The sequence below is a fragment of the Siniperca chuatsi genome, linkage group LG20 (assembly GCF_020085105.1).
Source record: "Siniperca chuatsi isolate FFG_IHB_CAS linkage group LG20, ASM2008510v1, whole genome shotgun sequence".
Taxonomy (NCBI): Eukaryota; Metazoa; Chordata; class Actinopteri; order Centrarchiformes; family Sinipercidae; genus Siniperca; species Siniperca chuatsi.
In genome coordinates this window covers 14201230-14227093 of record NC_058061.1, presented here as the reverse complement: position 1 = coordinate 14227093, position 25864 = coordinate 14201230, and the positions used below count along the sequence as shown (strand labels likewise).

At 40.3% G+C, this 25864-nt stretch overlaps 2 protein-coding genes across 2 annotated transcripts; both read left to right on the top strand.

Annotated features, from left to right (window-relative positions):
• Window positions 1-247: 247 nt before the first annotated feature.
• Window positions 248-8117, top strand: cog7 (component of oligomeric golgi complex 7). The gene is made up of 17 exons (XM_044178969.1): window positions 248-753; window positions 2334-2482; window positions 2749-2865; window positions 3257-3425; window positions 3536-3618; window positions 3764-3886; window positions 4104-4302; window positions 4388-4515; window positions 4664-4818; window positions 4968-5084; window positions 5205-5270; window positions 5428-5614; window positions 5728-5868; window positions 6043-6126; window positions 6373-6487; window positions 6901-7044; window positions 7227-8117. The coding sequence occupies exons 1-17, from the start codon at window positions 588-590 to the stop codon at window positions 7391-7393; spliced, it is 2310 nt and encodes a 769-aa protein (XP_044034904.1). The 5' UTR covers window positions 248-587; the 3' UTR covers window positions 7394-8117.
• A 1258-nt stretch (window positions 8118-9375) lies between these two features.
• On the top strand, window positions 9376-24823 carry LOC122867858 (ubiquitin carboxyl-terminal hydrolase 31-like). Its single transcript, XM_044179212.1, has 16 exons — window positions 9376-10948; window positions 14762-14899; window positions 15109-15197; window positions 16201-16293; window positions 16543-16678; window positions 17055-17205; window positions 17434-17614; window positions 17705-17816; window positions 17918-18012; window positions 18675-18752; window positions 18928-19057; window positions 19523-19642; window positions 19811-20036; window positions 20148-20306; window positions 20412-20564; window positions 20729-24823. The coding sequence occupies exons 1-16, from the start codon at window positions 10412-10414 to the stop codon at window positions 22270-22272; spliced, it is 3942 nt and encodes a 1313-aa protein (XP_044035147.1). The 5' UTR covers window positions 9376-10411; the 3' UTR covers window positions 22273-24823.
• Window positions 24824-25864: the final 1041 nt, after the last annotated feature.

Below are 25864 nucleotides of genomic sequence, written 5' to 3'. Positions count from 1 at the left end.
AGGGTAAACAAATTCCAAAACTAAACTGTAGAAAATATTACGTTGCTGCACGGATATACTTATATGTGACACTTCTTCAAGCTGACAGTTTTATATGTTCCCCTTTTTTTTTTTCTTGGCCAAATGTGATATATCTTTATTCAAAAACACACAAACTGTCCATTTTTTGTTGACGAAATGTTCTTCATTCTGTTAACAAGATTTTATTCAGCAGGTCAGTTTGTTGTGCTGGCGCTTGTTTCTGGGGAAGGTAAATAGAACGCACAAAGAGGAAGTTGTTGTCAACTGTCAGCAAGTTACCGCTGCCAGCATCAAACATTTTGAAATATGTCTCTACTTTTCTCCTTTAAAGCTGTAGACATTTAAAAATAACTCTGGAGGAAGCCGTCGCCTTGTTGGAACTATATTTAGTTGTAATGATAATTTCATTTTCCTGGGCTATTTATTTTATATTCGTGTCGAAGCCATTGTTTGGGAAAAAATAGCTAACGTTAGCAATGGGTCGATGACACAGACTGCACTGCACCAGAAGAGTTTGACTGAACAGCGCCCAGCTTTTTGCACTTGTGAAGGTGTGAAGAGGCCAAATGGATTTCTCTAAATTCCTGGACGATGATTTTGATGTTAAAGATTGGGTGAACGGCGCCTTCAAGGTGGTGCAGAAGGACGCGCCAGGGAAGGCGGACACACACGCAGCCACACTGGTCATGAAACTGCAGCTGTTCATCCAGGAAGTCAACAATTCCATTGAGGGTAAGTATATAAAATAAGCTAATGACGCTTTGCATTAACGCCACGTGAACAGTTCGTAGGATGTCTTCTTTCGGCTGCACAAAGTGTCTGTGTTTTCTCTTACTGTCACTCAGTTGTCAGTTTATGAGGTGCACCTAGCCTAGCTAAATATCATGCAGCGCTGCAATAATTCCTACCTATTGACTGCATTATACTTGATATACTAAGAGTTGTTTGTGTCAGTGAGGGTAGACTTAAATATTAGAAACACCTCTTTGTATAGGCTAATGCAATACAATTCGACATCAACACAAACAGCCTCCAAAATGACCATAAAGTTGAATCAGCACCTCTCGAAAACAGTTTTATTATAACCTTCTGGAAGGCAGGCTTATTGAATAGCTGTTGTATTAGACTGTATTAGCTAATAAACTGGCAACTAAATGTACGTCATTGTTGTCATTTATGCTCTGGTATGTTAATTGGGGCTTTGCCGCGTGCAATCTACAGGATAGAGCTGTATATCTACATGGTTATCTATCATCACTGACTAGGCTATGAAATAGTATGTAGTGAGTTTTCCTTTTTTGACATGAATTTTATGTAGCTGTAGAAACCCACGACTTTGAAAATGTGTGGTCTTGAGAAATAGTTTGTACATAGTTTTGTAATTTTGCAGCAATTCAAATTAATTGATAATAATGTTTTACAATGCCAGGTATATCATCAGAAAACTGGTAACCCTATCAAAGGAAATAGTGTTTTACATTTTGCACTGTTTCAATTTGTAAGCAAGGATCACTCAAGGACAACATTGTTTATGTGAATATTTTACATACACTCAGTTGCCAGTTTATTAGGTGCACCTAGCTAAAAGTAATGCAGTCTTAACAGTCCCGCAATAAATCCTACCTTCATGAAGGTTATAATGTTTGTTTTGTTGAAACTGTTTTAGAGAGGTGATGATGAAACTTTTATTTTTTAAACTTAAATTTTATTTATTTTTAGTTTGTGGTGGCGTTGAACTGTATTGCGTTATACAGAGAGGTGTTTCTGTTATTTAGCCTACTCTCACTGATATAAATGGGGTGGACAAAATAATAGAAAACACCTGTCAGTTGAATCATCACCTCTCGAAAACAGTTTCAATGAAAACGTAAACATTCTAACCTTCATGAAGGTAGGAATTATTACAGGACTGTTGTATTAGGCTGCATTAGTTTTAGCTAGGTGTACCTAATAAACAGGCAACTGTGAAGCTGTGAATGTGCAGCCTTTACTTGAAAGTAAATAGTAAAAAATCTCAGATGTAGAGAAAATTGTGATATTCGTTCCCTTAAAGTTTAATTTACAAAATTTCCCTAAGGATTTGGGTGCTTAAGGTCAAGACAAGTCTTATGTGTTGTATACTCATCATAAACACACCAGAGAAAAAATCACACCAATCTGTAGAAGGTGCAGCAGTATGTTGGTTAGATTTTTTGTTGAAACCCATACCAAAGAGAACTGAACGTAACGACTGCTGGAAATTTCTTCTCTGAGTGACATCAACTATGATATAATGTTATGAAAGTTATACTTTTCTTATATCCTTCATTTAGAGAGCAGTAATCAGGCCCTCCAAAATATGCCCAGAGTGCTGCGAGACGTGGAGGCTTTGAAACAGGAAGCTTCCTTCCTCAAAGAGCAAATGGTTCTGGTCAAAGAGGATATTGAGAAGTTTGAGCAGGACACTGTGCAGTCTATGCATGTGAGCATAAGTTCAATCACTATGTCATTACTACATAAATAGCATATGTATACTTGAAATATATTCACAGTTCACAAGTAATGTATTGCATGTAAAACAAAGATACAAATCTACATTGAGTCTTAAAGTGTTTACCTGATGTTATGTTATAGAAATCATTTCTTTGATAATAAGCACTATAATAGCACTATAATATATAATGTGCAGGGTGTTCTAAGGATATTTCTTACTTGTGACTTGTATATTGTGTGGTTCCTATTTGCCAGGTCCTGGTGGAGATAGATCAAGTGAAGGGCCGCATGCAGATGGCAGCTGAAGCTCTGCAGGAGGCAGACAAATGGACCACACTGAGTGCAGACATTGAGGAGACCTTCAAAACACAGGTATAAATGAGAGACACTGCCACAAGACTTCATTTGTTAAGTAACATCCATATAAATGTTCATTAAAATTAGAATATTGAAATGGAACATAACCTTTTAATGTAATGTGTTTCTGCGTACCAAATTTCTTTTAATGTTCGAGGAATAGTTCCAGTTCATTGAAGTGTGCAAGACAACCAAGGCATCTTGTAAACTGGCCCCTCACAGACCCAAGCATTTTCCTAGGCATCTGATGTGAAATGGTTCTATTTAGGTCAGAAAAGGGCATTGAAATATAGAATTTCTGATATGTAACAGTGTAATTAGTGTGTTTTATCATCTAACAACTGATGATAGAATATTAAGATATTTTGTGGACATTAATCTTGAATATGTTTTCTTCTTTTTCCAGGATCTTGCAGTTATTTCCTCCAAGCTGACCAGCATGCAGAACAGCCTGGCCATGTTGGTGGACACACCAGACTACTCTGAAAAGTGTGTCCACCTGGAGGCTCTGAAAAACAGACTGGAGGCCCTGTCCAGCCCACAAATAGTATCTACCTTTAATTCCATGTCGATAGGTAAGAACCTGTGAGAAGTGCTTTTATTTCTCAATTTTATTCCAACTTCCATGTCTTTGTTCACTGTAGTAGCCTAAGTAGACTTATGTATACATGTTTTTTCTCTGCAGACCAAGCCAAGCTGTTTGTTAAAGTCTTCACAGAGATAGACAGAATGCCACAGCTTCTTGCCTACTACTACAAATGTCACAAGGTAGGTGCTACAGGCCTCTCCTCGACCTTAATAATGAATTAATAAATAATACATCACAAAATCATATTCTCATATGTGTTACCTGTTTGGTTTAGGCATGCTCTAATGTCCATTTGTGAATGAATGTCTGTTTTGGCATCTCCAGGGCCAGTTGGTGAGCATGTGGCAGGATCTCTCTCACAGCGAGCTCAGTCTGAATCAGCAGCTGTCTGAGTTCTACGACACCTTGCTCTCCGCGTGGCATTCTCAACTACAGTGGAGCAGCCAGGTGAGACACACTACAGTGCCAAGACAGACACTTAACCAGCTGCACTTCAGTGACAAGGTCCAACAATGCTAACACGCTATTTGGAATGGCTGGATAGTGATCAGTCAGAAGTTTATTATTTATATAGCAATAATGGAAGCAATTTGCCGGGTCTTTAAATACTGTAAGAATGCTCTTTTAATTGTTAGCACATTACCTATACTGTAACCCCTAACAGGTGTTCAAAAACCCGTATGAGGTGGTGACAGTGTTGCTGATCCAAACTCTGGGGGCCATGGTCCCATCCATCCCTGTGTGCTTGAGCACGGCGGTGGAGCGGGCGGCCCAAGATCAGCGTCTCGACACCCTGTTGGAACTCCATCACACCACGTCCACCTTTGGACACAGCCTGGAGGCCGCCATGCTGCCACACTTGGGTCTGTGCATTGACAAGACATGACCGTGGATCCTGCAGATGTAGGTGGAGTTAGGTCCTTATGTTCTGTCTGTGTTTCTCCCCAGGTGAGAATAATCTGCTGAAGGTGAATGAGCTGGTCTGTGCGCTGTATGACCCCTACAAACCTTATCAACTACAGTATGGAGATCTGGAGGAATCTCACCTCCTTATCCAGATCAGTGCTGTACCTTTGGTTAGACACCACACACTAATACACACATTATAGATTTATTAAATCCTTGCCACAATTATTTTTTTCTGATTCACTTCTTATCTTCAATTCTTTTCTCTGTGTTTGTGCCGCCTCTTATTTTCCTCTCCATATTCACTCCTCTCTTTAGGAACATGGGGAGGTAATTGACTGTGTGGAAGAGATGAGCCACTCTGTTGGCAAGTTGTTTGGCCTGGCCAGTGCTGCTGTGGACCGCTGTGTCAAACTGACAGACGGACTAGCCGTGTGTGGCCTCCTCAAAGCCCTCAAAGCCCTCTTCACCAAGTAAAGATCCTTTATGGTCACAAACAGTCATAAGCCACATACTATGTAGTAAACCCTTTGCTTTATTGATAGAAACAATTTACCTAATGTTTAGTATGTGTGGACCTTACTTTAATCGATTTATGTAGCTAGCTTTGTGCTTCTTCTAGGTATGTGTCGGACTTTTCCACAACACTGCAGTCAATCAGGAAGAAGTGTAAACTGGAGGAAACGCCAAGTTCATCTCTTTTCCAGGAGGACTGGACAGCCTTCCAGAACTCTGTCAGGTTAATGTTGTTTTGTTTTTGTTTTTTTAAAATTTGAGACAATTTCATTGTCATTTAATTAGTACCATTAGTTCAATACAGATGTTTTAATGCAAAACGGTTTTATGTTGTGTTTTGCAGGATTATTGCCACTTGTGGAGAATTACTTAGACAATGTGGAGCCTTTGAGCAGCAGCTGTCAAACAAGTAAGAGAAATATTTATACTTTATATTTAATCATGTTCTAGTTGTTCCCTTTCACCCTAAACCATTCATCTCTTTGAACACTGTCAACAAGGCTCAATGTCAGACTTTAAGGAATTGCATGCGTTCTCTGAATACAATAAATCAATCCTTCCCACAGGATCCTGGGCACGGCAGGTAAGTACTTGTCCGAGTCATATAGCCCCCGCAGCCTGGCAGGCATCCAGGAGGCCAGCTCCACAGAGAGGAAGAGCGCCACCAAGAACCCCTGGCAGGAATACAACTACCTTCAGAGGGGAAACATGGTAGAATACAACAGCCTGATGGAAGTCCTTTACTCCTTAAAGGTATGGAGCAGGGCATGGAGGACTGACTCTTGTTATACTGTTGCATGTTATCAGGTGGTTAATCAAGGACCATCTGAGGTCATTTTATGCATCTCTTTCCCCTTGTCTTGCAGGAGAAGGGCACAGGTAACTCCAACCTGTTAGCAGAGCCCAGATCTGCTCTGACCAGACTCAACCAGCAGGCCAACCAGCTGGCCTTCGACTCTGTATTCCTGCAGATCAAACACCAGCTCTGCCTCGTCTCCAAGATGGAGGTGATTAAGTGTCAAGTTTCTAGATGATTTGAAATGCTGATTGACACGATCTGAGTGCATTGCTTAGAGCTTTTGGATTGTCTGTGTGTGCATGTGCATTTGAGCGTTGGATGTACTGTGTCTATTTTAATCTCACCTCATACTGTTTGATTCGGCTGCCTTGTTTGTGTTCAGAGACAAGAGGCAGCTGGTTTTGGAGAGAGCTACACAGAGGACCTGCCTACTTTCAGCCTGTCACCGCAAGAATACATTACAAATGTTAGTCAGTGTTTGACTTGAATATATGTCATGACATTCAGTTAAAATAATCATAATTGATTAATTAATAATTGATTATTAAAATGTGCAGTGCAGATCAGTACCAAAAACAACAGGACCTGCCTCATAAAATGTCAAACTAGTGGTCTTTTTGTACATATTCACAGCTAAAATGAGTTCTACATATTATACTGCAGTTCCCAGACACTGGATCTATCAAATTAGATGTCTGTCTTTCCCTTCCAGATAGGGCAGTACTTGATGTCTCTGCCTCTCCACTTGGAGCCATTTGTTACTCAGGAGGACCCGGCACTAGAGATGGCCCTACATGCTGGGAAGCTGCCTTTCCCTCCAGAGCAAGGTTTCTGGCCATCAACCCTGATTCTCTTCTCAATCTAACACTCTTCATGATATTTGTTTTTTTCTTCTCTGTTCCCATTTATTAATTATTTCTGTTCACTTTCTTTCCACTAATCCTTCCTGTACATTCCTCATTTTCCTCACTTTCTCATTTTTTCTTGGACTGGTACCATAGCAATGGAAGATAGCGTAAGTTTGATGTAGGATTAAATCCGTTTTTGGTATATGTGGGGCAAATAATGATTGCCGCAGAAGAATCCACCCAGAGATAACAGAGTAACATGACAAAAGTGACACAACAGTACTGTATTCTCTAAGACAACTGATCTATCATGAAGCCAAAGAGCAGAGAAGTCAAATTGATATCGGGACTGTACTTCGCACGTTTGAAACATCACTTTCCTTCTCTCTCAGGTGATGACCTTCCCGAGCTGGACAACACAGCAGACTACTGGCTGGGCTCCATTGCTCGGGCAACCATGCAGACCTACTGTGATGCCATCCTGCTCATTCCCCAACTGAGCACCCATTCCACTAAACAGCTGGCCACAGATATCGGTACAGTAACCAGAGCGCCGGATGGACACGTGTAGTTAGCAATTCTTTATGATGGCTAAGCAAAACTATGATATATAATTACATTGCTAATAATGGTCACAGGGAACAATTCAATGGAATGGTGGCTCCCAGTTAAGTGTATCGTATCATTTGGGCTGATGACTCCTGTTCTTGCTCCACAGACTATCTGAGCAATGTGATGGACGCTCTGGGCCTGCAGCCCTCCCGCACCCTGCAGCACATTGTCACCCTGCTGAGGGCCAAACCAGAAGATTACAGACAGACCGCCAAACTGCTGCCTCGTCGACTGGCCTCCACCATCTCTGCCCTCCGGTGCATCGACTACTAACTGCAAGGGAGAGGAAGATAGACTCTGTAGGTATAGTGGCTCTCAGAGCGACACCGGGGACTTGCAGGCATGTTTGACCCATTCCCAGGTTGCTGACAAAATAAAGAAGAATGGGATATCAGTAGTAGTTGGTTTACATGTTACAGCCCCTTAAGTCTCAAATTTGGGGCTGCAGCATATTAGGAATTATAGTCCTGTCCAAATAGGATTTATGGGAATGTTACGAGATTGAAATCAGGGTGGTTCAGACTTTTTTATACTGATTTAATGTTGAACTAAGTGTGACTTTGAATGATGTCTCACCGGTGATAATGCCTTCAAGTCAAGCCAAAAGGTGAAAGTGTCTTGAATTTACGTCTTCAATTTCTGCATTTTTAAGTTGCTGAAGCATCTAAGGAAGTAACAAAATGTACATCAGGGGATATGTGAGATCATTTGAAATCTATATGACTGATATATTTGTTGTTAATTATTTGTCATACTAATATAATTCATCTATGATATTAAATTATATTAAGGTAATATTTCTGATATGAGCTGTATTGTTTTCTGTTAACTGAGCTTCACATTCAGCAGTTGACTTCAAAAGTAAAGGTGATCTCTCTCTCTGTTGTAGTAGGGCTTGGACAAATAATATGGATAGTCTCCATGTGGACATTTTCCCACATTTTTCCATGCAGTATTGTGAAAATCTGTACATAAAACATTGACATCAACACTAAAATGGAGCCTATTGTGTTACTTTTGTCTTTATTCACTAGATGACGTAGGGGGTTGAATGAGTTTGTAATGTAATCAAATCGATCTAGTTTAATAAATGTATGGCCTCTTCTGCTAAATCCTTCTTTCATAATCCCACATTGGTTGAACTGTCTGTGTCTGTCTTAAAAGTTCTGCATTTTAGCCTTTTTTTTTTGTTCTTAACTGATGTTGAATGTATTTGCACCCCCAAGTCATGAAAATGGGCATGTCTGTCAGTCAACTGTCAGGGGAATACAGAAATAGGAGACTTTACTGTAACACAGGTAAGACTCCTAACTGAGAAGAGTGGCATCATGGATCCTTTTAGATTTTGGTAAAATGCTTAAAATCTTACATTTGAAGTAGAGTTAAAATTATTATATTGATTGGGGAAACTGTGATGGGCATTTTTCACTATTTTAGACTACAAAAGCTTAATGAAATTAGTGCTAAAATGATGACTCGATTAGTCGATTGACAGAAAATTAAGAGATTTGCTGCTTTTCTTTGTCTGTGATATTAGCATGAATATCTTTGGAGTTTAGACTGGTCAGACGAACATTTTGAACGTGTCACCTTGGACTTTAGTAATAGTGATGGGCATTTTCCACCATTTTCTGACATTTTACAGACCTAATGATTAGCCTAATCAATAAAATAATTAGCAGATTAATTGATAATGAAAATAATCGTTAGTTCCAGCCCTAAATCGATTAAATGTATAAATCACCAACAGGTTAATGATAATGAAACTAAGAATTAGTTGCAGCTCTTATTTGAAGTTTGTCACATGCTCATTTTTTACATACGTTTCTGGGGACAAGTTGAGCAATGTTTAATGAATGACTGATATTTTACAAAAATATATTAAACTCACTGTGATACCCCTAACGGTATGACTAATGGTAACCTTTGTTCCTCCAGGGTTTTGTAGACTGCAGCGTGTTATTTCTACAGCTACTCTCTACATTATCAGAGAACTACTATTATCAGAATCAGAAATACTTTATTGATCCCCGAGGGGAAACTCTTTGCTACAGCAGCTCACTATCACGTCAGTGCACACACGAATAGAAGTACTAAGCAAAAAATATAATACACTATAATACAGGTCAAAAAATAAATTAAGTACCAAGTGGGTATAAGTATAAAATAAAATAAGTGTGAAGTACAAAGTGGGTTTACCGGTTGATGATAATAATACGGTATACTGTTGTTTTCTGTAAATGAAATGAAAATGATAATATGTTGCCATTGCTTCCCAACTGGCGCTCATCAGTGTCCATGCTGTCCAGAGACGGGCATGGAGCATCATCCAGCATCACATGCCGCTGTACCTGCTCTCCTCCAACATGGACCAGTGTTTGGCTCTGACGTCAGCCGTTACCGCCCTGCCTGCAGTATCGGTGCCTACAGATGATGATGGAGACTGGAGAAGCGGCCTCGCTATGAATCCCATCCGGAGGAGGAATTAAGGCGCACGAAGAGTGAGACAAGTAGGCCTATTGAAAAAAACAAACAACAACTTTCGGATGGGGACACCGAAACGTGCACCTTTCACATCTGGAACACGAAAAGATGCTCCGCAGCGGGCAAACGCGAGGGAGCGGCGGGCTGTGCCGCTCCGGTCCGGGTGTTCCTCAGTTTGGCAGAGCTCCTGCGAGCGCGCCCACTGTGGAGGCGATATAGGGAAGACATCCACTGGGTAAATACCACCAACCCGTCAGCACCACCGTGGATCTGACGACCCGGGGTGAAGAATACCTTTAATAGGGTGGAGCTGCTTTTTGATTAATAAATTATGAGGGATCCCGCTTGTCACTCTCAGCCTAATTGTGAAAGGTTGATTTGATGTTTATGTCTGACGGACATTGTGTCCACTGATACTGAACCACAGCGCCTTGTTTTCGTGTCTAAACAATGGCACAGGTGATGTTATGTCACCGGACCGACCGCTAGAAATGATGGCTGCTGGCTGGTGCGGGACTACCCCGAGCGTTCATGTGAAGCGCCCTGATAGCGGCTCTCCGTGGAGGCTGTTTATGCAATCCGACGCAGTGCAAGTGGGCTGATTTGATGCTACTCTGCTGTCTCCATATGATATGATCCCCAGAACTGCCAGGCCTTTATGTTTCTGTGAAATATGCTCAGGCCTTTTATAAAACAACATAAAGTGGAGGAGCTGTCGCTGCATGGGGATGATGAGCCGAAGCTCTGAAAAAGGGGACCCTTTCTGGAATTAAGGCATAAAAAGCAGGGAAAGCCATCAGACTGACCATGTCGAAAGTTGTCAGTAACAAGGAGAAGAAATCCTTCAGTAAAAAACTCTTCCGGAGGAGCTCGGTCCGCTCCGTGGGGAGCTTTATGAACAGAGTTCTCCGGACTCTGTCGACTCTGTCTCATTTCGGTACCGACGAGCAGGCCGCCGAGGATGAGAAGGACGACACAACTTTGATCCCGACCACCACCGGAGGGTCAGTCCCGTCCGACGACAGCGACTGCGGGGGTTTCCCCTTCGGGGACAAGGTGCCGGGTGTCGCCGGGCTCAAGAACCACGGCAACACCTGCTTCATGAACGCTATCCTGCAGTGCCTGAGCAACACGGAGCTCTTTGCTGAGTACCTGGCTCTGGAGCAGTTCAAAGGAGGAGAGACGACCAGCAGCAGCAGCGACAAGGCCAAGTCTAACGGGGTGCTGGTGCAGAAGAAGGGGAGCCAGCAGCAGGAGGCAGGAGAGGTGACCGAGCAGCTGTCCGGCCTGGTTCGGGCTCTGTGGACCTTCGAGTACACACCACAGCACAGCAGAGACTTCAAGGTAGGCTCTGGATCATACAGGGGTCCTAACTGAGTCTTAAGAATTTTATTTGATACAATTGGTTTAAAAGTGTAATTAATACAACAACTACCAACAACATACACAATGTGCACATATAGGTATAGAAGGAATGGCTTTTTAGTGCATATTGACTTAATTGACTTCCTGAAGTTACCAGATACCATCAGTGCTCCTGATCTATTTTGATTTTCAAAGAGGAACTTGTAACAAACTGAAATGTCAGGTGAGGTTATGATCCTCTCAAGTTAACAGCATCTTAAGTCTAATTCTTAAAAGAAGAGAAAAGTCTCCAGGGTTAAACTAGGGTTTGTGTCTTTTGTGTACCGCCATTAAGGATAATACATGCCAAGTGGGGCCAGTAACTCCTAAGTGATACTATGTTGCACAATCCAACTTTTTCTGTGTTCTGTCAATACTGACATTTATAACACTAAATGCAGATGCTTTGTTCCCACTGGTCAGTCTAAAAATATGAATTAAGAGTCTGTCTAATATCATGAAACCCCTTCATTTGTCATTGTTTGTTATTGCAGACAGGGTGAGATGCAGTGATTATGTACTGGCCTTATCTCATCAGTATTTTTTTATTTCATAATTTCTGAAAAAACAAGGTAGTTTCTGTCTTTGAATAAGAGTCAGATTCCATACCAGAGCCATCACAGCTCACAGTTATGATTACAGTTTATGTAATATTTGTGTTTACAAGCAGCCTTTTTATAGGATAATAAATCCTAATGAAACAGGCGAAGTCAGTGTTCCTAGACCAGCACTCCTTTCTTTAAAAGGGTGTTTTAGCTGGTCAGCTGAGCCTTGATATTTGAGCTGTAATACATTCATTTGATTCACATCAAAGCCATTTTTTTAACTGCTTTATTGTTTGTCCCACACTTATCGGCTGTTGTTCCATCCTCGTCTGCTTTTTCATCGTTTCACCTCATAAACCTGTATCCCAGCAATGAAAAGTTTGGCTGTCACAGTCACAAAGGTTTGTTCTTTCTCAAAACCAGGATACTTTATTTCATGTGCCTTTTTCTGTCTGATAACCTATTTTCTTCTTTCAAAAGCTCAAAATACATAATAGAGAGGAACTAAGTTGAACAGGGCTATACAACACTTTGCTTATTCTTGACAGTGTTACTATTTCTGTCCATTTTTTTCCCTACCTTGGTTGCCAGCCAGAGTACAAACTGTCTGATTGGATATAGATTATTCTCTTCAGAGTGAGAGGCCTTGTATATGTTTAACTCAGTAGGGAAATGAAGTGCAAACCCATACTATCAGGCAAGAACATTTGTCAAATTAGTATCTAATTTGTGATATACTAGGAATCATGTCAATATATCCAAAAGCTAATGGAGATTCATCTTTTTTTCCCTGGTTTTTGTTTTAATGCTAATGTAAATTATTTTGGCTTTTGGCTAGTGCCATTCCCTTTTTAATAGCATCATTCCTTATATGTTTAGGAGGGCATACAATAGAAATGTTCTTCTAATATTTTATACTTACAATAATGAAAAAATCAAATCTTTGGATGGATTGAAACTACTCCGATACTCAAAGTGTCACTTTAAAGGGTTGGCAAAAATGTTATTTTTGTTTTCCGACTTATACACCACAACCTTAAATTCAGCTAATTGAACTTTACCGAAACATGCTATTTTTGTGGTTAGTGTACATTACAGCTCAGCAAGCACATATTACAGTTTTGTGCCTCTTTCCTCAGACCACAAGCTGAGCCTAAACTGAGAGCACTTAAAGATCTTTAGGAAGACATCCGTAATAATAACACAGGGGAATTATCCCGTGTCCCAGAGTGCATTTTCTCCCAGAAGCAATTGGTTTGAGGATTATGTTGTTGTACACCATCCAAACTGTCCAAGAGCCCGATCTGCCTGCACAGCTCTCATAGATGATTGCAAGAGACATTCACCATTTGTGAAAAGCCATACTTAATTTGACAATGTGATTGATGGTGAAACAAATCCAGCAAATGGTGGTAGTCTGTAAACAACACAAGGTAACTGAAGTCAATGGTTGATAAAATGATTAGACTTTTTTTTTATAGATTATGTAAGTCTTCTGTATTGTAGGGATATTAAATGATTAATGTCAAGCAATTAGTTTATTATTAATTACTGTACTGCTTTATAATACATGCCTTGTGGTACTCATTCATAAAATAAATCATGTGATCACTGATTTGAAAGGAATAATTTGAAAGGAATTCTCAGTTTTTTTTTTTCAAACAATTGCTGTTAAAGAGTATAATTTCTTATATGTTTGGGAGGGCATAAAGTAGAAAAGTTAGCAACTTCTTCTTCATCATCTTCTTCTAATTTCTCAAAAGATTCATGCTACAAAAATGCCATATTTAATCTGTCAGGTGGTTTCATTGTGGTAATAATATATTTCCTTTATGTAAATGTGTGACATTTTACCCCTTGTCACATCTGTGAATATGTGTATCCCTACCCAGGTTGTTGAGCCAACATGCAGTTTTTTAATGTTTTATGCAGTGGAGTGTATTGACTTTAAAACATTTTCATTTTCATGGATATTTAACAATCTTAAAGGAAGAAAGTAAGTACTTGGAGACCGATTGATGATTTAGATCTACTGCAGTTTGACAGATTTGTTTTCACAGCCAGTACAACACAGAAACACAGATATTGACAATACACCAGCTTTCAAAGACTTAAAATCTGCCTAAAATAAACTACCAGTTATCAGTGTAGATACTCTGATCTACTTACTTTCTTTACTGGTAAAACCAAAGTAACAAAACCGTAAACAGTGCAAAATCAGTTTTAATTTATTGCAAACAGTGTGATATATACATGAGCTATTGACAATAGTAAATGTGTAATTACATAGTAGCAGTTGTTGGGAATGAATAAACATTTATTTTGCCACAATGGTTTCTTAGCTGACCCTGTTCTTTCCAATCCGTACTCTCCATTAGATGACTTGCAACTGAGTTCATAGATGCTAAATGGAGCGGAGCATCATAAATGTTTTGTCACTTACACTGATTACTTTTACACAAAGCTTCAGACCCATTTTTTCTTTTATTTACCAGAACCTCGAGAGGAACATACAGCATGACAAATCATGGAACATGCTATTTCTGTCAAGGTGTGCTGCTGTTTAAAAGAGATACAGATATTAAAACAATGCAGAATTAATATTCAGTCTGTATTTCACTGACTGTCTAAATCTCTAAATTGTTTTTAGCCTTAAAATTGCGAATAATCAGAGGCTAGCTTGAGATCTACTTTTATCAACATACCTTTACCTCTAGATAACCTCTGAGGAGGAAGGCTAGCTCGTTATTTGTACAATATGCTGACTCTGCCTTGGTAATGCCTTCAAAATAAGGAAGAATGTCCCACGGGACAGGCTGGGAAAGCACACAGTGCACAGTCCCCTCATATATTTGACATTGCGTGACATTTGATAGTCAGTAGAGGTGACTTTATAGCTGCCAGCATGTGGCCGGGTGGCTCTGTCGAGTACACACTGTTGTTATCTCTAATAGCTAATTGTCAGTGAGGTTAAGCTGTCGATTTTCAGCCTTTGTCCTGGTTTTAAAAAGCTTCTCCACGTCTGCGTCTCACCCGCACCTCTGCTGACCTTTAGGATTGTGCTGATCATCATCATCTTGGCCAAACGTACTGAATATTTTATGATGAGACAAAAAAAAAAATCTGTACACAATAATTTCTGTAATTTCTGTTTTAGGAGCAGTCCACTTAAACCATCATTTGTTTGTCCTGCTGTTGTCTGCTGTAGAATGTGGTGTCGAAGAGCGCCCTGCAGTTCAAGGGTAACTCCCAGCACGATGCCCAGGAATTCCTCCTCTGGTTGCTGGATAGAGTTCATGAAGACCTCAACCATATCATCCACCCTGACATCAGACCCCCCAGGAAGGTAAACAGCAACTTAGAACACAGTTAGAATATGTATATATATATATATATTTTTTTTATATATATATATATATATATATATATATATATATATTGCAGTATATAGTACTCTATATTCATATAGTACTGGTGACTACTGCTGTTATTTAACATGCATTATATTGTACTTGTTTGCCAAATAATGGTTCAGTGTCTATTTTGTTTTTCCAGCCTCCAGTAGAAGAGGAAAATGCCCCTGAAGGATCTCCACTACCAGCACCTGGCTCTTTTGTACAGGAATTGTTTCAGGCACAATACAGGTGAAATTTTCTAATGCTGGTATATAATCTGTTCATACGAAATATGTATGTAAATGCTGATTTACTACCAGCGCACATTAATATTAACTCTCTGAAAATCAATCAGGCCCATTTATAAGTAATAAACCAAATACAACCAAGTCCATAACATCCTGCATCCTTCTATCTTGACCATATCCCACGTCCTTCTTCAGAGAACAGAGAACTTGCTCAGGTGTCAACACGTGACCTAAGTACAGAACGAATGATTGTATTGACAAAAGGAAACAGTGGTCACATGTTTAAACTTTTTTAATACATTATTTTGTGTAACTCCTGTACTTTTTTCATTACAGCATATAGCACTGATGTTTAAAATGATGCACCGATAATATTACATCTTTATACGCACCCAGGATCTTTACAGCAAACTGAACACTGTACAGATCATATACGTATATTCATTTTCTTGCCGAGAGTTAGATGAGAAGATTAACACCACTCCAATGGCCGTACGGTAATATGAAGATACAGCCAGCAGCCGGTTTGCACAAAGACTGGAAACGGGAAACAGCTAGCCTGGCTTTGTCCAAAAGAAACAAAATCAGCAAGATCATCAGAGTCTTATCGTCACCGTGAGTTTGCCAGGCAGGAAATAGTTTAGCACACAACCCCAGTACAACTACAATATGTGGTGTTTATGCTTTGATTTTTGTGATTAAACAAATGAGATATAAAATGCTAATTAGTGAGCTTTAAAGTTGCTGGTAGAGGGATTAAATTACCTTTGGACAGAGCCAGGCTAGCTGTTTCCCCCCTGTTTCCAGCCTTTATGCTAAGCTAAGCTAACCCTAAACTAATATTTATTGTAGCTTACAAACATGAGTGGTATCAATCTTCTCATCTAACTCTCAGCAAGAGAGTGAATAAGCGTATTTCCCAAAACATTGAACATTTCCTTTAAAATGATACACTAACAATATTCCAGCTGCATTTTTATTATTCTCATCATGTCTCTGTGTAGGTCATCCCTGACTTGCCCTCACTGCCAGAAACAGAGCAACACCTTTGATCCTTTCCTCTGCATCTCACTGCCAATCCCGGTACCTCACACACGGTAAGGTGACTCTGCATCTAGTTTATGAGTAAGACAATATCTATCAGACAGTCCCAGTATCCAAAAATGCATTAAGACAAGATCCAGTCTGAACCCAGCATTAAAAAGAGTGTCAAACCCAGCCCAGACAAACACCATGAAAGATCTGACAGGAGAAAGCTAAAATTAGAAGATGCTGTCTATCTTTGAAACATCAGTTCAGCCATAGTTATAAAACAGCCAATTAATTTCAGTCTTTCTGTGTTGCAGGCCCCTGTATGTGACAGTGGTGTACCAAGGAAAGTGCTCCCACTGTATGAGAGTCGGGGTGGCGGTGCCTCTTACTGGCACTGTGTCCAGGCTGAGACAAGCTGTGGCTCAAGAGACCAAAATCCCTGCCCAACAGGTGCTGTCTTATTAGAAACTTCCCTTTTTAAGGCCATTAATGTATCAAAATTAAGAGGATTAAAGATAGTGTGTGCTACTTTAAGGAAACTGGATGGTGAAGGAGTGTTTTCAGTGAGCCATGAGAGAATTTGATGGTTAAGTTTGTATTTGATTTAGGAAGACAAGGGTTATCTCTGTTGATCTGAGCAGCATTTTATCATGTGTGCTTTATAAATATCCAAATGTAACGACTATATTTCACAATATATAGCCTCTTTTGATATTTGGAAGCACCTCCTTTTTGTTACTACCTGGTAGATTTTATGTTTCACTCATTTTCATCAAATGAATTAATCCAAATGCAAGCCACACCCCCCTTTTGTTCCCCTGCTCAGATCGTCCTCACTGAAATGTACTATGACGGCTTTCATCGCTCCTTCTGCGACGACGACGACGACCTTGAGATCATTCAGGAGAGTGACTCCATCTTTGCCTTCGAGACACCTGAGCTATTCAGACCGGAGCAGATCCGCTCCAAACGAGGCGGTACAACATCCTGTTTATTCCCCAGAAATTAGTTTAGCTCTTTGTTTTATTAAGCCAGTAGGAGTCGAGATTAGATTAGAAATTGACTTATATTTGAGAAGGAAGCTGCTACACACACACTGAGCCAGCATGTTGGATTGATCTTTGAAGCAGCTTACAAGTGTTTCATTGCAAATGAAAAAAAAAAATTTCACATTTGTAACTTCACATTTTGTACATTTATTACAGGGAGTCCACATGCAAATCTCAACCAGACCAACCTAAAATATGGCACAGATAATAATAGGATATCCACACAAATGCAAGAGCCTACAACCCCACCTCAGAGTCCCAATAAGAATAGTGGGCAGGCTGAGAAGATTGTCCTGTTGGTGTGTAACAGGGCCTGTGCTGGACAGCAGGGACGCAGGTATTGAACAACAAAGGTTTAAATCATTATCCCAAAGAAATCTTTAAAACTGATGCAGGTCAAACTGTTTTGTTTTTTTAATTCCTGCAGGTTTGGTAATCCATTTATTCTGTATTTGGAGCGTACAGTGACATGGGATGTACTTCAGAAAGAGATCTTGGAGAAGATGCGCCATATTTTGCGCCCTGGAGTCTTTGTGCAGGTACATAATCATTACATCCACACAGGCCCTTTGATTGTAATAATCTTTTAATTATGTTTATGTGTTATGTGTTTTAATATCTTATCCCTGATGGTCTATAGGTAGGGCCCTTCACTCTGCGTGTGGTAGGAGTGGTTGGAATCACATATCTCTTGCCTCAGGAGGAGCAGCCACTCTGCCATCCCTCTGTGGAGAGGTAATGTCACTTATCACCACTAGGGGGGAATGTTACTGCACTTAAATGGTCATTATATAAACCCTGCAGTGTGCTCAATCGCACTTGAAGTTAATGGAAGAGCTACAGTATGTATGTAGGTCGACTCTACAGTGGTACTGATGTTAAAATATCTTCTGAGATGTATAATTGCTTCTTTGGTTTTATAGATTTCCTTCTAAGAAGGTATTGACCTTTGTGGTTGTTGCATGGATTTTTTTTAAACAAGGGGAATGAGAAAAAATTACACACGAAACAACAAACAAACTAAAGATTTTTGGTTTGCCAGAACTTTAAATTAAAAGTTCCATTTATTGTATTTCAATAGGCTTTGTTTATATCTATAAAGACCATCTAGAATCCAATGTGCAATTTCAAAAAACATGGTCATCATCAACGTCATCAAACATAGTGACATATGACATAATTATTTTTCTCTGATGCTATGTTTAGGCTTTTTTGCAGATGAATACTCTTAGATTCATAGTCGTGGCTTGTGGTGGCAATCTAAACTTGAAACTTAATCTAGCTTAGCCTCTCAGTATTCTGTTACTACTGTTATAATTCTGCATATGAGCTAAATGACAGCTGAAATGACAAATGAAAAATATAATGTGCCATTCTCTAAATTTTATTCTCAACAGGGCATTCAAGTCTTGCGGTCCTGGAGGGCCACCTCATGTCAAAATTGTCGTTGAATGGGACAAGGAGACGAAAGACTAGTAAGTGAGATCTGGCACAGACTGAATCACCAATCACACACACTTTATTAAGCTCAGGGCAGATGTGTAATGTCACCTTTCAGAGCTGTATGCAAATACATACAGTATAGAAAATGTCTTTTTGAAGTTCTATGTGACTCGACTCTCTGTGACTCGCGTCATGTTATGCCTGCAGTCTGTTCAAAAGAACTGAGGATGAATACATCCCAGATGCTGAAAGCGTGCGTCAAGTAAAGGAGCAGCACCTGCAGCCTCAGACCTGCTCACTTGCCCAGTGCTTTCAGCTCTACACCAAAGAGGAACAGGTAGGCTGAGACATGGTATCACGTAGGCTGCAGTAATGGTGAGAATATCACTGATACTGCAAAAATATCTGGATTAAAGAAGTTAAGTGTTATATTCTTTCATTGACAGTTTCAGCCTGTTTCCCCCTAATACAGAGTTTTAAAAATGCTGATTCGAGTGAGTAAGGGTAAATTGTGGGAGATGTGTTGTTGGATTATGTTTCTATCCATTTGATCTATGAGGTGATGCCAAGATGCCAGACTTGGGGTGGGGTTGGTGTGGACAGACAAGTGAAAATGACAAACACCAGATGGCAGTACAATTACACTTTTCTACATGTTTTTTTTTTCAAAATGTTAAATAAATGGCATCAATTCATGCCTTATTATACAAAAAACATCCAAACATGTTAACAAACAAAGCAAAATACATGAGCTAGAGTTTAGTTACTCTTTGATAATTGATTTTTCTCCCATTTATTTCAGCTCGCTCCTGATGATGCATGGCGATGTCCACACTGTAAGCAGCTTCAGCAGGGCAGCATCAAGCTCAGTCTGTGGACCCTGCCAGACATCCTCATACTTCACCTGAAGCGCTTCAGACAGGTACTGATGTAGACAATCTTGTAAATGAACGTGCCAAAATGCTCATATTTCTAAATGTAAAAAAATACAACGGAGTGAGAAATAATGTATTTTCATATTACTGTGTTGGAACTGCTTATAGAAGAACTTGCTGTCAAACTAAATGCCATAAATGTGTTGCAACTTCAGGATGGGGATCGACGAATGAAGATGCAGAACATGGTGAAGTTCCCGCTCACAGGCATGGACATGGCACCCCATATGGTAAAGAGGAGCCAAAGCAGCTGGAGTCTTCCCTCCCACTGGTCACCATGGAGACGGCCTTATGGGATGGGCCGTGATCCGGAGGACTACCTTTATGACCTGTACGCAGTGTGTAACCATCATGGGACCATGCAGGGAGGACATTACACAGGTAACAGAGCAGCATCAGCAACCAATAACCAATGGCCTGTGGTTGTTGTATTTCCTTCACATAAAAGCTTTCCAAGATATTTATAACAATTTATTGTGTTGTCTCTTGTAGCTCACTGTAAGAACTCCATTGATGGACAGTGGTATTGCTTTGATGATAGCGATGTTCAGCCCATATCTGAAGATGAGGTCTGCAAACAAACTGGTTACATCTTGTTTTATCAAAGACGTGCCACAATTCCATCTTGGTCTGCCAACAGTTCTGTGGGAGGTAACATTTTATTGATATTAGCTTGTACAATCACTTATGTACATGTTTAAATGTTCTGTATGGAATATATTATACGTGTTCAACCACTGTCTGTTTTGGTTTTAGGATCCACCAGTTCCTCTTTGTGTGAGCACTGGATTAGTAGGCTGATGGGCAGCCGTCCACCTAGCCAAGCCTCATCTGGTTCCTCCAGACGCACCTCGCTGGCCTCCCTCTCTGAGTCAGCTGAGTTTGCTGGTGAACGGAGCGAGGATGACGGTGAGAGATCCAAATGCACACAATTTCTGACTTGTTTTCAATGCTTCAAAAATGACAAATATGAATATTTTCTTAATGAATCTTATATTGATTTGCAGACAAATTTCCACTTGAGTGGACATTAAAGATGTCTATTCTATTCTATTTAATCTTAAACCATGCAGGCTTATCAAGCCGGCCGGCAGTAAGGGGCATGCAAAGACAAACCTTCTCCTCAAGATCGTCCATTGCCAGCCCACTGGTGCTCAGTGAAAATGGCACTAAACCATCCTGGTCCCACTCCGCTAAGCTCCAACTCCGTTCCAACTCTCCCTCACGCTTCTCCCTGGAATCCCATTCCTCCTCCCCGACACTGGAAAGGATTGGAGAGGTTGTTGATAACAAGCTTTCAACCTCCTGCTTCACTGGGTCACCTAAGCCAGAGAAACTGTCAGGGGGCAAGTCGGCCCTTGCAGTTTTGGATAGTAATCCAGGCAGTAAGAGGCTGATAGAGCAGGTTCACTCCAAGGCTGTGGCACCGGCAGAGCAGAGGAGCTCCATCCAGGCTGGGGATAACAACAATGTAGTCACTGCTGCTGAACAGGTCAGTCCTCGACATGGGGCAGCTGCAAAGGAGCCGAAACAAAGAAATGGGGCTGCAGATAGCGCTGGTGTTAAAAGGACCTCAGCAAAGACCGGGATAGAGAGTGAAAGGAGTCCCAAGAAGCGTCCTACCACCTCCTCAACATCATCCAGCTCTCTGTCTCCTGCATCCCCAGCCGTCGACAAGTTACCGTCTCGAACGCAGACCAAGAGTGCAGCATCAGCATCAAACCCCAAGGACAAAAGCGATGGACCACCTAAAACTAGCAAGACTGGTTCTTCAAGAACAGCAACCCCCTCCAAGAAAGGGTCATCCCAAACCCCGGAGGTATTACATCCTGAGTCTGTGCAACAGAGGAAGAGTGGTTCTCCAGGATTACAAAGTTCACACCCTCAGAGGAGGACATCACCCAGAGGGGGAGGCGAGAAAAGCTCAGCCTCAGGAAGGACTAGAGCAGCAGACAGGAGCACTAGCCGTGAATCCTCACGGACCAATGTGGTTGCAGATAGGAAGGTTAACCCTGGAGGTCCTGCCTCCAGGTCGAGTGCTGCTAGTCGAGCGGAAGGCAGACTGGGCCGTGCTGTGGAGAACAGGGCAGCGGGCCGAAGCTCAAGCAGTAGCTCCTCCATAACTAGTCTCCGATCCTCGAGTGTGGGTGTTTCCTCTGCAAATGCAGCCCCACCATCAAGGGGACCTCAAAGGAACAGTAAGACAGAGGACAAAGGTTTATCCTTCTTCAAAACTGCTCTGAGGCCCAAGGAGACCCGTAAATCAGCTGATGGTGGGAAAGCAGGGGTGGGAGAAGCTAAAGGAAGTCCAGAGGATGGAGGTGGGGATGCAGCTAGAGAAGGAATCCCACACGGAGCGAGCAAGAAAGCCCAGAATGTGGCCTCAGAGGCCCAGACTAACGGGACCACAGCCAAAGACAAGGAATCCTCTAAGGCGTCCGCTGCAGCTAAGCATTCACTGCTGCCCTCCACAAAGTCCAAGCTTTCTGGAGCAGAAACATCCACCCAGTCCTCTGCCAATGCAAAAGACCCTTCAAAGAAAGAGCCTGCTAAAAAGACAATGCAGTCCAGGAAGATCCCCATCAGCTCTACACAAACTAGCCAGAGGGCCAAGTGACATTATTTTAAAGGCCTGATAACAATCTCTCTAGTGCAGCTCTAAGGTGTTTCAACCATCAAACTAGGCCAAGTGTCTGACAAACATCTTTAAAGCACCTGTAGCTTTTCAGTGGTTACTGAATACCAGCTGCCATACTGGACACTTACTGTCCACATTGTTAAATAGTTATTTAGAAATGGATTTTAACAAAGCACTTTGTATGGATTGCATTGATCTTGAGGAATATTATACTGTATTGTAAATAAGCATGGACTGCACATGTATGTAATGAAATTATTGCCTTGTTCTGTCTGTAGCATAGTTGAGAGAAGTACATTTCAGTAGGAGGTGAATATAAAAGTGACTTTGCACAAGATGGAAAGCAGATATAATAATGGAATGAAGCTTTTGAGATACAACAAAATGGACTACTCAGTCACCAGAGGAAGTTGACTGGCAATTTTTAACATGCTGATGCAGTGAAACACTGAATTATTTCCAAAAATCTTTATGTACAGCTCTCCTTCAATGTTGAGAGCCATATGTCAACAACAAACATCGGTGCCTCAGATAATCGAAGTGAAGTATTTAATCTAAATTGTATAACTGCAGGTGTTGGTAAATTTATAATTCAATTTTAATATTTATTAAGCACTGAAAATGTAATTTCAAGTAAAACACAATTTACGCCTATTTAACCTGAGCTGCTGTTTTACATATGCTCCTTGATGTAGTAATTTTGCAACAGCCTTTAAGAAGTGTTTTTGTGCAGCCAAAATCAAGACTGTCATCGAGAGGTCGAGGCAGGAGAAGTGCAGGAATGAAGCATGTGTCGTTGGTGTTAAATGTCTGGAGACCTTGGTTTGTAACGGTTCTTAAATGTTTGTGTTTTATTTACCTGTAATAACCTGTTACCCCTCAGACAACCTCCCACCCGTCACCACCTCCTGCCCTCCAGCTGCTGATGCCAACACTTAAGTGCGGTGCCCATGTTCCTCATGGGGATCAGCCTCTTCAGACTGCCAGACATCTCCAAACATTCCTCTCAGATGAACACAGGGTTAATGTAAAAAGCCACTACGCACACAGACAACATATTAAAGGACAGCTGGGATGCCTTCGTTGAAACACCATACATGTACATAGAGCATTATGGTATGTTTGAGTCAGCCCATCTTCTGTCTTCACGTGTGACATCACAGCTTGTGCACATCTTTAGCTTGCATTACGGAGTAGTATCAACACTGAACGCACTGACATAGATTGAAGTATATGACAGTTGTTGCATGAAAAATTGCTTATGCATGCACTTAACTATGCAAGCAGACTCTTGCTATTGCCCACATTGAGTATGTAGACGTGCTACTCTTGGATGTGTATATATTTCTAATTGTATATTTTTCCAAATGCCAGCATCAGAGAGCATGTTAAGGCATCCTTTATTAAAGCTTTGTTTGCACATTTATTCAAAGTAATATACATTTTGTATGAATGATAAGTATTGCTCATTCACCCTCTCAAAGTAAATCAACTCACTTGCAAATTAATGTTTTCTGTATTGTATTCATTTGTCTCACGTGTTTCCTCACAATTTATGACCTTTAACAACTTTGGCAACAAAACATTGCTGCAGTTTACAAGTTGTGGTATAACTTTAATTTATCAATTTATTGTTTGAGGTTTATAGTGAACATGTTTGAAATGTTTAACCAGATCTTCTGTGAGAGCTGAGGAATTAAAATGACACTGTTCCAAAGACAGAAGTGTTTTATACAAGAATTAATGACAGGCTTGTTGTCTGGTTTTGAATATATACATTTTGACTCTTTTGACAAGATGCTGAACTCAGCCTTTATAATCACGCTGTCTTCTGCTTTTGTCTGAAGATCCAAAAAAAAGTAATGATGTGCAATGTGATATTGTTTTAAATTCTTACAGTTGTATGATCAAATCTCAAACCTGTCTCGAAAAACCTACAACACATCTTGACAAGACAGATTTCACTGTGAAAGATTGCGCTGGAAGGCATCATTAACTCATTTTGTAACAAGAGTCCCACCAAATACAAATTTGATAATGATAGTTGTAATTATATACATCAGAATTTTAGATTTACTGAATGTCAGTGTCACAGCCAAGAAGAGTGTTCATCAGTAACCCAAGCAGCCAGATCACAAACTACTTCATATAGCTTTCTGGCACATAGTGCAGAATAAAAGAAAGTATTATCTTTAGTGCCTGGTGGCTACAGTGTGTTGATACTGTGCTATTACATCCAACACATGCAGTATATATACTGATATATGTATGTCACATCAACATTAAGTGAAACTTTTCAGTGTTGATGAAATGAAAGGGATGTATAAATATAACAAAATGCTGCGAGGAATGATTTATTTTCACAAATGCATGAGATTGATGAAAATCTTTTTATTTTTCCATTTATATGCTGTGATATAATGTAATTTTTGACATGTACTGTGTTCATCTTTTTTGGGGGGTAGCAGTGTGTGTTGGCATTGATTTAGCAATGCAAGACAACAAAATAAAAAATTATGTCATTAAGTAACTTTTTGGTGATTTTGGTGATTTGTTTACATTTACAGTTTTCGTACAGCTACCTTTTAGCACATTTCTTTTTACATTTCTCATTTCCTCCACTTGGTGGAGCTCAGTGTTTGCCTTAAAATCTCAGTAGACGCAAAACATAATGAGTTAGGCAAATAAAGCAACACTCAACTTGAATTTGTCCCGGAGAAATACCCTTCAATTTGAACTTGTGGGATTATTAAGATATATAGTACTGTCAAATCCAATGGTGTCAGTGAGGGAGATATGTTATTAAACTACAGCACCGTCATTTATTTAGAGCTGATTCAATTGTGTTTTTATTAGTTTGGCCCAAGGCTGGGCATATTAAGAGTTAATGCTGCCTCTTTGTCTTTCTATTCTTGTAATTTTGTATAACAGTCATCAGTTTGGGGAATTACATTTTCACCCTCTCACTTCTCACCTCATATGCAGTCTGAGAAGTGATGAAATTTTTAAAATTGCCTGTGGTGTGATGGGGCTGCAACATGCTTCTCTTCACATACAGCAGGAATGCTCTGAGTTGTATAGCCTACCTTATCAGAAATGAGCATTCTCGTGTTCTAAAGAAAATTGTGAGTTTTCTCAATTAATATGCATGTATGAATGTAATTAGAAAACTCACTGACTGCAACCCACCGCAAGATCATTCTGTAAAGGAGCCAGCCTCCTCTAGTGCTGAAATCAATAATCATTTGCCAACTGTATCAGTTCCAAGAGAACATCATTAGCAAGACCTCAGTGGAGAATTCAGCAACTTTTATCTGGATTTAACACACAAAACCGTGACATTACCCTTCTTGACTCCTGAACGTAATGCATTTAACATGCTGAATTAGTTTACATGTTTTGCTTTTGCTACATTAATATGCTTGATGCAATGTAGAAAAGCAATCTAATTTTATTGATCAATCCAATCTTGGTATCTCCTGTGGCCAAATTCAATCCTTAGTGCTGCTGCTAAGTCTCCATTTCGAGACACTCTGTCCCTGGATAGAAGGAGACGATGAGCAGCATCTTC

Bases quoted from the DNA above. Each gene is read 5' to 3' on its own strand.
- cog7 (XM_044178969.1), top strand. From the start codon at position 588: ATGGATTTCTCTAAATTCCTGGACGATGATTTTGATGTTAAAGATTGG. The intron at 3,887-4,103 runs GTGAGACACACT...AACCCCTAACAG, and splicing joins AACTACAGTGGAGCAGCCAG to GTGTTCAAAAACCCGTATGA. The intron at 6,488-6,900 runs GTTTCTGGCCAT...CTTCTCTCTCAG, and splicing joins GCCTTTCCCTCCAGAGCAAG to GTGATGACCTTCCCGAGCTG.
- LOC122867858 (XM_044179212.1), top strand. From the start codon at position 10,412: ATGTCGAAAGTTGTCAGTAACAAGGAGAAGAAATCCTTCAGTAAAAAA. The intron at 18,013-18,674 runs GTAATGTCACTT...TATTCTCAACAG, and splicing joins TGCCATCCCTCTGTGGAGAG to GGCATTCAAGTCTTGCGGTC. The intron at 20,307-20,411 runs GTAACATTTTAT...TTTTGGTTTTAG, and splicing joins TGCCAACAGTTCTGTGGGAG to GATCCACCAGTTCCTCTTTG.